The 15,834-nt window shown below is 41.5% G+C and overlaps 1 protein-coding gene across 1 annotated transcript; it reads right to left on the bottom strand.

Moving 5' to 3' along the window:
• Nucleotides 1-2,862: 2,862 nt before the first annotated feature.
• LOC106598838 (vesicle-trafficking protein SEC22b-B) lies at nucleotides 2,863-15,778 on the bottom strand. The gene is made up of 5 exons (XM_014189848.3): nucleotides 15,496-15,778; nucleotides 7,652-7,761; nucleotides 5,899-6,059; nucleotides 5,260-5,406; nucleotides 2,863-3,110 (listed from the first exon to the last, which is right to left on the bottom strand). Exons 1-5 carry the CDS (start codon nucleotides 15,568-15,570, stop codon nucleotides 2,956-2,958), a joined length of 648 nt encoding a protein of 215 aa, XP_014045323.1. The 5' UTR covers nucleotides 15,571-15,778; the 3' UTR covers nucleotides 2,863-2,955.
• Nucleotides 15,779-15,834: the final 56 nt, after the last annotated feature.

The raw sequence follows: 15,834 nt of genomic DNA, 5'->3' as shown, positions 1-15,834 counted from the left end.
ACTTTCCTTACAAGCCAGAATGTTGAATAAAATGACATTTGAACTTCCCCTACCCGTTGTCTGTGCAGTTGGTCCTTCTGCTGGTTGAAATTTGAGATATAATATCTACAGGAAAGCATTGTTTACCTGACTTTTTAGAGCGCCGGTACTGCCATTGAGATTTCTATCAGCTGGCACATGCGCAAAACCATGTAAACACACAACTTAAATTAGTATGCATGCATCGTGTGCATGTATTTCTGTCTTGTGCATGTGCCTTAGGTCAGTTTTTCAAAACTCCAGTCCTTGAGTACCACCAACAGCACACAATATTGTTGTTACCCAGGACAAGCACACAGACTGAACTTAAACTAATAAACTAATCATCAAGCCCTCAATGAGTTGAATTAGATAAGTTTTGCAACAACAAACGTGTGCCGTTGATGGTACTCAAGGAGTTGGGAAACACTGCCTTAAGTGATGAGCAAACAAATCTTGATTGCCAGACACAGAGACCTGCGTTTTAAAGTCGGTTTGTTTTTAATAATACTTCCTGTGGATATTTTGTCTCAAATTTCGACCCGAATAAGAACCGACCCCATGGATAATCGACAGTAAGTTCAAATAAAATTGTATTCAACATTCATGACAGACAAGGGATGTTTTGTTATTTTTCCATATAAAAATGCGTGACTATGCTATACAGGCAATGGAAAGCATAGTCACATTCGGGACTAGTTGTTTACCTGCAGTCTCCACAGGTACAATAATCTGAGCCATAACATCAGAGAGCTTGCTCAAAAGATCTGTGATCTGGATGAAAAGGATGGCTTCAGAGCCCACAGCACAGGTAAACTACTTGAGAAACAGTATCACTGTGACCTACTAAATTCGAACTCAGGTCCCCTTGCACCCATAGGAAACTGTCTGTCATCTAAAATGAACGTGTGGTAACACAGTTTTACTACAGAGTGATGATGGTGTCTAACATTTGCATCTCTTCTTAAGTACGGCACTGGGCTGATCCCTACCAAACAGAACTTGACTCTCACAGAGAAAGTCACAGCCTCTTCATTCTGCTGGTGAATGAACCCATTCCATCTCTCAATACCAAAAGTAGATTTAGATCACGTTATTCATCAATTGTACACAAGGTCCAACGGAAATTTGACTTCTGCTTTATCCCAATCCTTCTGGAAGACACATACTTACACAGGTTGGAGCAGGGGGCTGCCACACTGGGCACCCATGAAACAGTTATGGGGAAGGTTAAGCAGTGGTGTAAAGTACTTAAGTAAAAATACTTTAAAGTACTACTTAAGTAGTTTTCTGTACTTTAATATTCATATTTTTGACTACTTTTACTTCACTACATTCCTAAAGAAAAGAATGTTCTTTTTACTCCATACATTTTCCCTGACACCCAAAAGAACTTAGCAGGACAGGAAAATTGTCTATATCTCCATCTGATTTCAAGGTGGTGGCTGCCCACCATAACGGTTAGCTTACAAATGGCTCAGAACCTGAACATGAATGATGAATGTACATGAACGATGTAGAGCTGTGTGTACGTGTGCTGTGGCAATGTGTTTTTCAACCTTCTGAAATGTCAATTAGATTGTGCTTCTGTGATTATCTACAGTATTTAGTGTTTGTGGCATTGACTGTACCTTAGATGTGCATGTGGGACCAGAGATTGTCACAGACCTAGCTCTCCTTGTCACTAGGTAAGTGTTGGGTTTCGATTTTGTCTTGACTACTTTTTTACTTTCTAACATCTTGTCATTGCTCAAACCAGCTGCACTGTCCCCAAATCCTACATTATTTATTTAATCAGAAATATGATATATGTGATATATATGATAAATATAATATGATATATGTGATAAATATATAATATGACTTTGTAACCTGGATTGACTCTTCAAAGATTAACTGCATGTTTGACCTACAATGATGTGAGATCACTATCAACATAAACTGCACTTTGTCACACTTACCTTGACAATATGTTTGAAAGCTCAAAAGTTCCAGGCATACGTTTGGATGAAATAGTCTACGATGGTAAATAGTGTTGTACAAATGGGGATTCTGATGGACTCATTGGTGCCTTTTGTTTTCCAGAGGGAGAATCTTGTGGTGCAGACCCATTGACCGACTGGGTCATTGAATAGGCTTGCATGCTTATGTGTGCATTTCAAGTATGAGCATGTGTGTGCGTTTAACCATGCGACTATTTTTTTGGAGTGTTATTTCTAATTTCATCATGTAGTGTTCCACATTTTTATTTTTTCAATCTGATAAACATTGAGAAGATAGTAAATATACCTTTCAACAAATAATTACTTACAATTATGTATGTCTTGTAAACAAACTCAAGGTAACAAGTTGTTTCACACTTAAGACCATTTACATATAGAATTTTCCTTCAGAGACATGGTAAAAAAAAAAAAAAACACCTCGTAATGTAAACATTGATAACGCATTTTCAATCCCTTTTATACTCCAGCGAATGGGATTATACAAACACTATGAATGCACAGAAAGCTACACCTCGCTCACATTAGCAACCACAGGTCAGTATGTGTCCATACAGGTATGCGACATGACACACAGCTGAAACAGACATGAGTCCCACCCTCCCCCTAAGGCACCCATGTACAAGGTCCCACCCTCCCCCTAAGGCACCCATGTACAAGGTCCCACCCTCCCCCTAAGGCACCCATGTACAAGGTCCCACCCTCCCCCTAAGGCACCCATGTACAAGGTCCCACCCTCCCCCTAAGGCACCCATGTACAAGGTCCCACCCTCCCCCTAAGGCACCCATGTACAAGGTCCCACCCTCCCCCTAAGGCACCCATGTAGGAACTTAAGCTTTGCTGTTAACAGAAACCATTAATATATTACAATTGACAGTTTGAATATTTGGTTACAAAGGGAACCCAGACTATCTCCTCTTTCACAGTCCTTATGCATCAGATCCACCAGAAACGCACATAGACGATAAGTGTAATGAAGAAGACTGCCCCGGCTGCTATCTTGGCATAGGTGGATCGGGTGTTGAGGTACTTGGCATCGCTGCGGTACTTCTTTGAAAGGCTAGACAGATTGCTGGCTTTGGTGTCGAGAGCTGGAGGGGAAAAAAATGTCTGATTAATATTTAGGACCATAATGTAACCAATAGCTGCATTATATCTAACCGTGAATGTATGCAGGCTTCAATAATAAATTAATAGGAAAGATGTGCAATTCCTGACATCAAAATACAATTAAAAGTAGAAAACTGATATTTTCAAAATGTGCAACAAGTTTCTAATACAAGAGAGAGTATATATAACTGCGAATCTCAGTGTTTGGAAAATCACTGTTTTAACTTTCATGTCATCAGATAGAACTTAAAAAAAAAAAAAAGGATTCTACAAAACTTAGAAATAATAACTCATGTATGAAAGTGATGGTTGCCATTTAATAGATATTGCAATTCAACAACTGATGTCACTGAATATGGGACCAGCTCCATGTTAGACAACTATACAGTTGAAGTCGGAAGTTTACATACACCTTAGCCAAATACATTTAAACTCAGTTTTTCACAATTCCTGACATTTAATCCTAGTAAAAATTCCCTGTCTTAAGTCAGGTAGGATCCCCACTTTATTTTAAGAATGTGAAATGTCAGAATAATAGTAGAGAGAATGATTTATTGCAGCTTTTATTTCTTTCATCACATTCCCAGTGGGTCAGAAGTTTCCATACACTCAATTAGTATTTGGTAGCATTGCCTTTAAATTGTTTAACTTGGGTCAAACGTTTCAGGTAGCCTTCCACAAGCTTCCCACAATAAGTTGGGTGAATTTTGGCCCATTCCTCCTGACAGAGCTGGTGTTACTGAGTCAGGTTTATAGGTCTTCTTGTTTGCACACACTTTTTCAGTTCTGCCCACAAATTGTTTATGGGTTTGAGGTCAGTGCTGCGTGATGGCCACTCCAATACCTTGACTTTGTTGTCCTTAAGCCATTTTGCCACAACTTTGGAAGTATGCTTGGGGTCATTGTCCATTTGGAAGACCCATTTGCGACCAAGCTTTAACTTCCTGACTCATGTCTTGAGATGTTGCTTCAATATATCCACATAATTTCTCTTCCTCATGATGCCATCTGTTTTGTGAAGTGCACCAGTCCCTCAAGCAGCAATGCACCCCCACAACATGATGCTGCCACCCCGTGCTTCACGGTTTGGATGGTGTTCTTCGGCTTGCAAGCCTCTCCCTTTTTCCTCCAAACATAACAATGGTCATTATGGCCAAACAGTTCTATTTTTGTTTCATCAGACCAGAGGACATTTCTCCAAAAAGTACAAACTTTGTCCCCCATGTGCAGTTGCAAACCGTAGTATGGCTTTTTTTTAAATGGAGGTTTTGGAGCAGTGGATTCTTCCTCGCTGAGCGGCCTTTCAGGTTATGTCGATATCAGACTCGTTTTACTGTGGATATAGATTGTTTTGTACATGTTTCCTCCAGCATCTTCACAAGGTCCTTTGCTGTTGTTCTGGGATTGATTTGCACTTTTCGCACCAAAGTACATTAATCTCTAGGAGACAGAACGCATCTCCTTCCTGAGCGGTATGACGGCTGCGTGGTCCCATGGTGTTTTATACTTGCGTACTATTGTTTGTACAGATGAACGTGGAACCTTCAGGTGTTTGGAAATTGCTCCCAAGGATGAACCAGACTTGTGGAGGTCTCACATTTTTTTCTGAGGTCTTGGCTGATTTCTTGATTTTCCCATTGATGTCAAGCAAAGAGGCACTGAGTTTGAAGGTAGGCCTTGAAATACATCCACAGGTACACCTCCAATTGACTCAAATTATGTCAATTAGCCTATCAGAAGCTTCTAAAGCCATGACATCATTTTCTGGAATTTTCCAAGCTGTTTAAAGGCACAGTCAACTTAGAGTATGTAAACTTCTGACCCACTGGAATTGTGATACAGTGATTTATGAGTGAAATAATCTGTCTGTAAACAATTGTTGGAGAAATTACTTGTGTCATGCACAAAGTTTGCCAAAACTATAGTTTGTTAACAAGAAATTTGTGGAGTGGCTGAAAAACAAGTTCTAATGACTCCAACCTAAGTGTATGTAAACTTCTGACTTCAACTGTATGTATGAAAACATCTGATAAACTATCCCTTTTAAATGAATGACGTGTATTTTATGTCTGTATGGTGGGTTTGATGCCAGGGCTGTGTACTGTACGAGGTATGAGTATTATAAATTACCCGATAGGGCCTCTCCTCGTTGCAGGACCTCTTCAATGTTTGCCACCATGATCCGCTGGACATCCTGCAGTTCTGTGTTGATGCTGCCCAGGTTCCTCCGTGCCCTGCTGTCAATGTAGTTTCTTTTGGTTTTCTGGATGTATGTGTCTGAGGATAGAGGAAGGATGAGACGCAATTACACACCAAGTGTTGGTTTATGGTGCATCTCAATTACATTAAGTCATTTAGCAGACCCTCTTATCCAGAGCGACTTACAGGAGCAATTAGGGTTAAGTGCCTTCCTCAAGGGCACCAACAGATTTTTCACCTTGTTGGCTAGGGATTCGAACCAGCGACCTTCAGGTTACTGGTCCAACGCTCTTACCTCTAGGTTACCTGACACCCTACTCTAATGTGGCATCCTGTAGTTGTCTACTTGTCTCTGCACTGAATCAAAAAACATGGAATGGGGGAAAGCAATATAGCAGGGAATTTGCTTTTGCCAGACTTATTTAGTTGTTGGTTTTTACATCAGTGTGGATTAAGGAAAGGAATTATGAAGGAAAGGAATTATGAAGGAAAGGACATTTCCCAAATGCTTTTTGTTTGCCTGGGATGTCTTAACGGGACGATAATGAGTGAAAAAAGAAAACCTCTCACCAAACTCAATGAAAGAGTACGGCCTGGAGACTGTGGGGACTTTCTTTCCATGCTGCTCATGGAATTCTGTCTGGAGGTCTTCCAGGTAACCAAAGACCAGCTTCTTGGGAAACACAGCTTCACACAAGGCCAAGTAGCACACACCATGTTCTAATACATAGCTGGGGAGACAGACATTAGTATGTTAGTGGAAAGTAACAGAGTTATAGTGAAGCTTGATTGAGATTTCCACATAGACCCGTCCAGTGACAGGTTAGGGAGTTATCGTAAAAGGGTAGTCGTCTCCAGAGTTACTCCTGACCACGTAACCAGACTTGCCTAGTTTACTCACAACAACACTCTGGGCCCTGAATGACACAGCAGACACACTGCAGTGCATACTAAATGAACGGCGAGGACAATCGGAACATCACGTTAACTTCCTTAATACCACCAAATACACCAAGATAATAATGAAAGTATTATAAACACAGATTTAGGAGGAGGTCCTAGAGAGTTCCACCTTTGATTATCACACAAGACTGCTACTTGACTGGTAAATATAGAATGGTGGGTAGGCTGTATGCAAAATTTAAATTACAATTGTGCATAGAAGATTAATCATGTTACTAAGTGTTAGTGTTTTCAGTATGCTGGTTATTCAAATGTAAACAAGGATGTGTTCTTAAGGCCTCATCAGCCTGGTTATTAGTTGGTTATTATCAGTTAGTCAATAGTTAATTAATAAGTCACTTTTTTGGTATAATTTTGCATGTTCAGCCTAGTAGAGCCTGTAGTGTGTGTGTGTCTAGTCCATCCAACTACGATCCTATTGGCTGTGTGTGTGAAAGAGAAATTCATCTTCATTAGCTTATCATACTGAACAAAAATATAAACAACAATTTCTAAGACTTTACTGAGTTACAGTTCATATAAAAGAAATCACTAAATTGACAAATTGTTTAGGCCCTAATCTATGGATTTCACATGACTGGGCAGGGGTGCAGCCTTGGAGGGCATAGGCCCACCAACTTGGCAGTCAGGCCCACCCACTGGGGAGCCAGACTCAGCCAATGAAAATGAGTTTTTCCCCACAAAAGGGATTTATTACAGACAGAAATACTCCTCAGTAACCCCCCTCAGACGCTGCCGCACGTGAAGAAGCCTGATGTGGAGGTCCTGGGTTGGCGTGGTTACGTGTGGTTTGCGGTTCTGAGGCTGGTTGGACATACTGCCAAATTCTCCAAAACGACATTGGAGGCAGTTTATGGTAGAGAAATTAACATTAAATTATGTGGTAACAGCTCTGGTGGACATTTCTGCAGTCAGCATGCCAATTGCACACGCCCTCAAAACTTGAGACATCTGTGGCATTGTGTTGTGTGACAAAACTGTACATTTTCAAGTGGCCTTTTATTGTCCCCAGCAAAAGGTGCACCTGTGTAATGATCATGCTGTTTAATCAGCTTCTTGATATGCCACCTGTCAGGATTATCTTCGCGAAGGAGAAATGCTCACTAACTGGGATGCAAACAAATTTGTGCACAAAACTTGACAAAAATAAGCTTTTTGTGCATATGGAACTTTTCTGGGATTTTTTATTTCAGCTCATGACACCAACACTTTACATGTTGCGTTGATATTTTTGTTCAGTGTAGTATCCTTCCTCAACAATATCACTCTGGATGCAGTAGTGACTATGATATTATTTAAGACAAATGTAAAAGATAAATAAAATAATATATTAAGAAAATCCACTTCTAACAATACTTACTGGAAAGACATGACCCCAGCCTCCAGGGTACATCGGTTGGGGCTCTGGGCATTGAGTTTGCGGCAGAGCTGCTTAGCCTGGCTCTGGTAGTGTTGCAAGTCTCTTCCTGACTAAATATAGGTGAGATAAAGCGGTATAAAATAACACGTTAGCAGTTATAACAAACAGCTACACTATATCTGATAGAACGCAAATGGGAAAAATAAAATGTTTGCTAGTAGTATTCAGCAGAATATGATACAACTTAGCCTTGCTAACTTTACAAAAACGATTTAGCCTTCTAACAAGCTAGCTAGTTAAGTTAGGAAGTACGCTACATGACCAAAAGTATGTGTACACCTGCTCATCGAACATCTGCACACACTTCATCAGTCTCTCATTCACAATTTGACAACCACTTGATAATATACTCAGACTATTCTCAATTTAATCTGGTCTTTACCTATAGCCTACTAAAATACACTACATGACCAATGTGGACACCTGCTTATCGACCACCTCGTTCCAAAATCAAGGGCATTAATATGGAGTTGGTCCCCCTTTGCTTCTATAACTGTCTTCCTGAGAAGGTTTTCCAATAGATGTTGGAACTTTGCTGCCATTCAACCACTAAGAGCATTAGTGAGGTTGGGCACTGATGTTGGTCGATTAGGCCTATCTCGCAGTCACCGTTCCAATTCATCCCAAAGGTGTTAGATGGAGTTGAGGTCTGGGCTCTGCCAGTCAAGTTCTTCCACATCGATCAACAAACCATTTCTGTATGGACCTCGGTTTGTGCATGGGGGCATTGTCATGCTGAAAGAGCAAAAGGCCTTCCCCAAACTGTTACAACAAAGTTGGGAGCACAGAATTGGATGAAATGTAATTTTATGCTGTAGCATTAAGAGTTCCCTTCACTGGAACTAAGGGGCCTAGCCCAAACCATGAAAAACAACCCCAGACCATTATTCCTCCGCCACTAAACTTTACAGTTGGCACTATGTACTGGGGCAGGTAGTGTTCTCCTGGCATCCCTCAAAACCAGATTCATTCTGTCGCACTGCCAGATGGTGATGCTGATTCATCACTCCAGAGAATGCGTTTCCCCCTGCTCCAGAGTCCAATGGTGGCGAGCTTTACACCACTCCAGCCGACGCTTGGCATTGTGTATGGTGATCTTAGGCTTGTGTGCGGCTGCTCGGCAACGGAAACCCATTTTATTAAGTTCCAGACGAACGCTGCTTCCAGAGGCAGGTTGGAACTCAGTAGTGAGTGTTGTAACCGAGAACAGATGCTTTTTACACGCTTCAACACTCGGCGGTCCCGCTCTGTGAGCTTGTGTGGCCTACCACGTTGCGGCTGAACCGTTGTTGCTCCTTGACATTTCCACTTCACAATAACAGCCCTTACAGTTGACCAGGGCAGCTCTAGCAGGGGAGAAAATTGACTAACTGACTTGTTGGAAAGGTGGCATCCTATGACGGTGCCACGTTGAAAGGCATGGAGCTCTTCAGTAAGGTCATTCTACTGTCAATGTTTGACTATGGAGATTGCATGGCTGTGAGCTCAAACAACTGTCAGCAACAGGTGTGGCTGAAATAACCAAATCCCCTCATTTAAAAGGGTGGTGTCCACATACTTTTGTATATACAGTGCATTCGGGAAAGTTCAGACCCCTTCACCTTTTCAACTTTTTGTTAAGTTACAGCCTTATTCTAAAATGGATCAAATCGTCTCCGCCATCAATCTACATAATACTCCATAATGACAAAGCAAAAAGAGCTTTTAGAACTTTTTGCTAATTTATTAAAAATAAAAAAAACGAATCACATTTACATAACTATTCAGACTATTCAGTACTTTTTTGAAGCATCTTTGGCAGCAATTACAGCCTCGAGTCGTCTTGGGTATGACGCTACAAGCTTGGCACCTGTATTTGGGGAGTTTCTTCGTAGGTTCCTGCCTTTCTAGGGAGTTTTCCTAGCCACCGTGCTTCTACATCTGCATTGCTTACTGTTTGGGGTTTTAGGCTGGGTTTCTGTATAGCACTTTGTGACATCAGCTGATGTAAAAAAAGCTTTATAAATACATTTGATTGATTAATTTCTCCCATTCTTCTCTGCAGATCATCTCAAGCTCTGTCAGGTTGGATGGGGAGCGTCGCTGCACAGCTATTTTCAGGTCTTTCCAGAGATCAAGTTCACTTCCCTGACCAAGGCCCTTCTCTCCCGATTGCTCAGTTTGGCCGGACGGCCAGGTCTTGGAAGAGTCTTGATGATTCCAAACTTCACCCATTTAAGAATGATGGAGGGCACTGTGTTCTTGGGGACCTTCAACGCTGCAGACATTTTTTGGTACCCTTGCCCAGATCTGTCTCGAGAAACAATCCTGTCTCGGCGCTCTACAGACAATTCCTTCGACCTCATGGCTTGGTTTTTGCTCTGAGGGTATACTTATGTAAATAAGGTATTTCTGCTTTTTCTTTTTTTATAAATAAAAAAATGTCTAATAACCTGTTTTTACTTTGTCTTTATGAGGTATTGTGTGTAGATTGATGAGGGGAAACAATTACTTGATCCATTTCAGAATAAGGCTGGAACGTAACGTGGAAAAAGTGAAGTGTCTGAATACTTTCCGAATGCACTGTAGTATAGTGTAGCTCTCAAACTCCAGGTATTACTCTGACTTCTCCCTAGAGTTCTCAGCCATTAGCTTCACCGAAGACTGATTCAGGTTAACTACAATCCCAACACTGTGATTTAACACTTAGAAACATCAATAATCATTGCTTGTAATATGGCTTTTGAAACATATGGCCCTTATCTTTCAACAGCGAGAAAGAATCCTTCAAATAAATAAAAAAAAGACACTTACGGTCTCAGTGATGCACAGATGCATACTAGAGGACGACTGATTAATCGGCATGGCCGATAATCAGTAATTGGCCTTTTTGGACGCCGATTATGGCCGATTACATTGCAATCCATGAGAAAACTGCGTGGCAGGCTGACCACCTATTACGTGAGTGCAGCGTCAAAAGGCCCTTGTGGCTGCAATGAGCCAAGGTAAGTTGCTAGCTAGCATTAAACTTTTCTTATAAAACAACAATCAATCTTCACATAATCACTAGTTAACTACACATGGTTGATGTTACTAGGTTAACTAGCTTGTCCTGCGCTGCATATAATCAATGCGGTGCCTGTCAATTTATCATCGAATCACAGCATACTTCAACTTTTCCAAAAGGGTGATGGTTTAACAAAAGCGCATTTGTGAAAAAAGCACATTTGTTGCACAAATGTACCTAACCATAAACATCAATGCCTTTCTTAAAATCAATACACAGTAAATATTTTAAACCTGCATATTTAGTTAAGATAAATGCATGTTAGCAGGCAATATTAACTAGGGAAATTGTGTCACTTATCTTGTGTTCAGTGCAAGCAGAGTCAGGGTACATGCAACAGTTTGGGCCGCCTGGCTCGTTGCGAACTGTGTTTTTTCCTAACAAAGACCGTAATTAATTTGCCAGAATTGTACATAATATTGAAGGTTGTGCAATGTAACAGCAATATTTAGACTTAGGGTTGCCACCCATTCAACAAAATACGAAATGGTTCCGTATTTCACTGAACGAATAAACATTTTGTTTTCGAAATGATAGTTTCCGGATTTTACCATATTAATGAGCAAAGGCTTGTATTTCTGTGTGTTTATTATAATTAAGTCTATGATTTGATAGAGTAGTCTGACTAAGCGGTGGTAGGCAGCAGCAGGCTTGTAAGCATTCATTCAAACAGCACTTTACTGCGTTTGTGAGCAGCTCTTAGCAATGCTTGACAGCGCTGTTTATGACTTCAAGCCTATCAACTTTCGAGATTAGGCTGGCAATACTAAAGTGCCTATAAGAACATATAATAGTCAAAGATATATGAAATACAAAATGGTACAGAGAGAAATAGTCGATGCGTCATAATTCCCTATAATAACTACAACCTAAAACTTCTTAACTGGGATTATTGAACCACCAGCATTCATATGTTCTCATGTTCTGAGCAAGGAGCTTAAAGGTTAGCTTTTTTACATGGCACATATTGCACTTTTACTTTCTTTTCACATTATTTAAACCAAATTGAAAGTGTTTCATTATTTATTTGAGACTAAATAGATTTTATTTATGTATTATATTAAGTTAAAATAAAAGGGTTCATTGTTCATTCAGTATTGTTGTAATTGTCATTATTACAAAAATATAAATTTAGAAAAATTATTGGCCGATTAATCGGTATTGGCTCTTTTTGGTCCTCCAATAAATCGGTGCTGAAAAATCATAATCGGTCAACCTCTAATCCATACAGCTTCCACTTCCTGAGTCACACTGAGCATAATAAGTAATGGTGCCGGAGGAGATGGCTGCCGTTTTACGGTCTCCTAACCAATTGTGCTATTGTGTGTATTTTGTCGCGTTATTTGTAACTTATTTTGTACAATGTCTCTTATGACCGAAAAGAGCTTCAAGATATCAGGATATCGGACGCAAAGGATTTACTTCGGACACCCGACAAGAACCAAATCCCTGTGATTCACATTAGAAAGAGACGGAGATATCGGGGACGTAGGTCGGGTGCCTTGTAAGGATCCGACAGCGAGTGGGTAATCTGCCTCTACCATCAGTCCTATTAGCCAACGTATAATCATTGGATAACAAAATAGATGAACTACAATCACAAATATCCTACCAACGTGACATTAAAAACTGTAATATCTTATGTTTCACGAGTCGTGTCTGAACGAGAACATTAATAACATACAGCTGGCGGGGTTTACGCTGCATCGGCAAGATAGAACAGCCATCGTCGGTAATACAAGGGGTGGCGGTCTGTGTATATTTGTAAACAACAGCTGGTGCACAAAATCTAATAGTAAGGAAGTCTTAAGGTTTTGCTTGGCTGAGGTAGAGTATCTCATGACAAGCTGTAGACCACACTATTTACCAAGAGAGTTTATCTATTTTCTTCGTAGCTATCCATTTACCACCACAAACCAATGCTGGCACTAAGACCGCAACCAATGAGCTGTATACGGCCATAAGCAAACAGGAAAAGGCTCATCCAGAGGCAGCGCTCCTAGTGGCAGGGGACTTTAATGCAGGGAAACTTAAATCAGTTTTATCTAATTTCTACCAGTATATTATATGGGCAACAAGAGGGAAAAAAAATAAATAATAATAACTCTAGACCACCTTTACTCCACACACACAGACGCAAACAAAGCACTCCATCGCCCTCCATTTAACAAATCTGACCATAATCTTATCCTCCTGATTCCTGCTTACAAGCAACAATTAAAGCAGGAAGTATGAGTGACTCGTTCAATAAAGAAGTGGTCAGATGACGCAGATGCTACGCTACAGGACTGTTTTCCTAGCACAGACTGGAATATGTTCCAGAATTCTTCCAATGGCATTGAGGAGTACACCACATCAGTCACTGGCTTCATCAGTAAGTACATCGATGACGTCATCCCCACAGTGACTGTACATACCCCAACCAGAAGCCATGGATTACAGGCAACATCCGCACTGAGCTAAAGGGTAGAGCTGTCGCTTTCAAGGAGCTGCCCTCCGACGAACCATAAAACAGGCAATGTGTCAATACAGGACTAAGATTGAATCGTACTACACCAGCTCTAGCACTCGTCAGATGTGGCAGGGCTTGCAAACTATTACAGACTACAAAGGGAAGCACATTTCCCAGTGACACGAGCCTACCAGACGAGCTAAATTACTTTAATGCTCGCTTCGAGGCAAGCAACACTGAAGCAGGCATGAGACCATCAGCTGTTCCAGACGACAGTGTGATCGCGCTCTCCGTAGCTGATGTGCTAAAGACCTTAAAACAGGTTAACATTCACAAGGCCACACGGATTACCATGACTTGTACTCCGAGCATGCACTGACCAACTGGCAAGTGTCTTCACTTATATTTTCAACCTCTCCGTGACGGAGTCTGTAATGCCAACATGTTTCAAGCACACCACCATAGTGTTCTTGGGCACAGGGACTAAGGTAACCTGCCTAAATGACTACCAACCCATAGCACTCAAGTCTGTAGCCATGAAGTGCTTTGAAAGGCTGGACATGGCTCACATAAACAGCATTATTCCAGAAACCCTTGACACACTCCAATTTGCATACCGCCCCAACAGATCCACAGATGATGCAATCTCTATTGCACGCCACACTGCCCTTTCCCACCTGGACAAAAATAATACATTTGTGAGAATGCTATTAATTGACTACAGCGCAGCGTTCAAAACCATAGTGCCCTCAAAACTCCTCACTAAGCTAAGGACCCTGGGACTAAACACCTCCCTGTGCAACTGGATCCTGGACTTCCTGACAGGTGGTAAGGATAGGTAACAACACATCCGCCACGCTGATCCTCAACACGGGGGCCCCTCAGGGGTGCGTGCTCACTCCCCTCCTGTACTCACTGTTCACTCATGACTGCATGGCCAGGCACGACTCCAACACCATCATTAAGTTTGCCAACAGCGGTAGGCCTGATAACAGACAAAGATGAGACAGCCTATAGGGAGGTCAGAGACCTCGCCGTGTGGTGCCAGGACAACAACCTCTCACTCAACGTGAACAAGACAAAGGAGATGATTATGGACTACAGCAAAAGGAGGACCAAGTATGCACCCATTCTCATCAACGGGGCTGTAGTGGAGCAGGTTGAGAGCTTCAAGTTCCTTGGTGTCCACATCACCAACAAACTGTTATGGTCCAAACACACCAAGACAGTCATGAAGAGGGAACGCAAAGCCTATTCCCCCTCAGGAGACTGAAAAGATTTGGCATGGGTCCTCAGATCCTGAAATAGTTCTACAACTGCATCATCGAGAGCATTCTGACTGGTTGCATCACTGCCTGATATGGCAACTGCTTGGCCTCCGACCGCAAGGCACTACAGAGGGTAGTGCTTACGGCCCAGCACATCACTTGGGCCAAGCTTCCTGCCATCCAGGAGCTCTATACCAGGCGGTGTCAGAGGAAGGCCCTAAAAAGACTCCAGCCACCCTAATCATAGACTGTTCTCTCTGCTACCGCACGGCAAGCGGTACCGGAGCACCAAGTCTAGGTCCAAAAGGCTTCTTAACAGCTTCTACCCCCAGGCCATAAGACTCCTAAATAGCTAATCAAATGGCTATCCAGACTATTTGCATTGTTGTCGTCCCCCTCTTTTACGCTGCTGCTACTCTATTATTTATGCATAGTCACTTTAACTCTACCTACATGTACATATTACCTCAATTACCTCGACTAGCCTGGGCCACCGTACATCGACTCTGTACGGTACTTCTTGTACCCCCTGTATATAGCTTCGCTACTGTTATTTTATTGCTGCTCTTTAATTATTTGTTATTTTTAACTTAGCTATTTTTTTTAACTTAACACCCGTTTTTCTTAAAACTGCATTGTTTGTTAAGGGCTTGTAAGTAAGCATTTCACTGTAAAGTCTACACCCGTGACAAATAAAACTTGATTTGATTTTCTAGATAGCTAGCTAACTTTAACACCTTGTCTTCAGTATGTTTTCCGTAAACTTGCGCTGTACCATGGAGATATGGCCATGTGGGAACACTAACCCTTACAAGGTCCGTATAATTTTTTTTTTTAAGTATGTTATTTCTAGATGATATGAAATACAAGGTCCTTATAACGATGTGTAAATGTTCAGATTGACAGAGCACCCACATATAGAAGACGCCTTCGTCAAATAACTTATGTGCAATGTAATGACACCGAGTCGTGATCGAGGGCTAACGTTAGCTAGGAAACACATTGTATTCATTCAAACCTGCTCGTCTTCTTGCATCGATGCAGCAAGCGGCAGTCCATCTGCTACCCGAGCGATCATTGTCAGCAAAACCATATTGACCGAAATCTCTCAAATTCACACTACAGATTGAGTTGTAGGTGTTTACTGGCTGTGCCAAAACTTCCTATAAACTTGGCTGCGTAGCTTCTACTGTCAAATCTGACGCGCTGGATGTGTGAGCTGGCCGGAAGTCCGTGTTGTTGCGTCCGACTGCATATCCGTTTTTTTTGCAACTTTCTTACAAATAGCCATAACTGTATCGTTTGTCAGTTATACAATAACAAACGCAACGGAATTTGTTGCAAAAAAAACCCTGAC

Source organism: Salmo salar, chromosome 03 (assembly GCF_965601325.2).
Source record: "Salmo salar chromosome 03, fSalSal1, whole genome shotgun sequence".
Lineage (NCBI taxonomy): Eukaryota > Metazoa > Chordata > Actinopteri > Salmoniformes > Salmonidae > Salmo > Salmo salar.
Note: the sequence above shows the minus strand (reverse complement) of the source record. Positions and strands in the feature narration are given on the sequence as shown.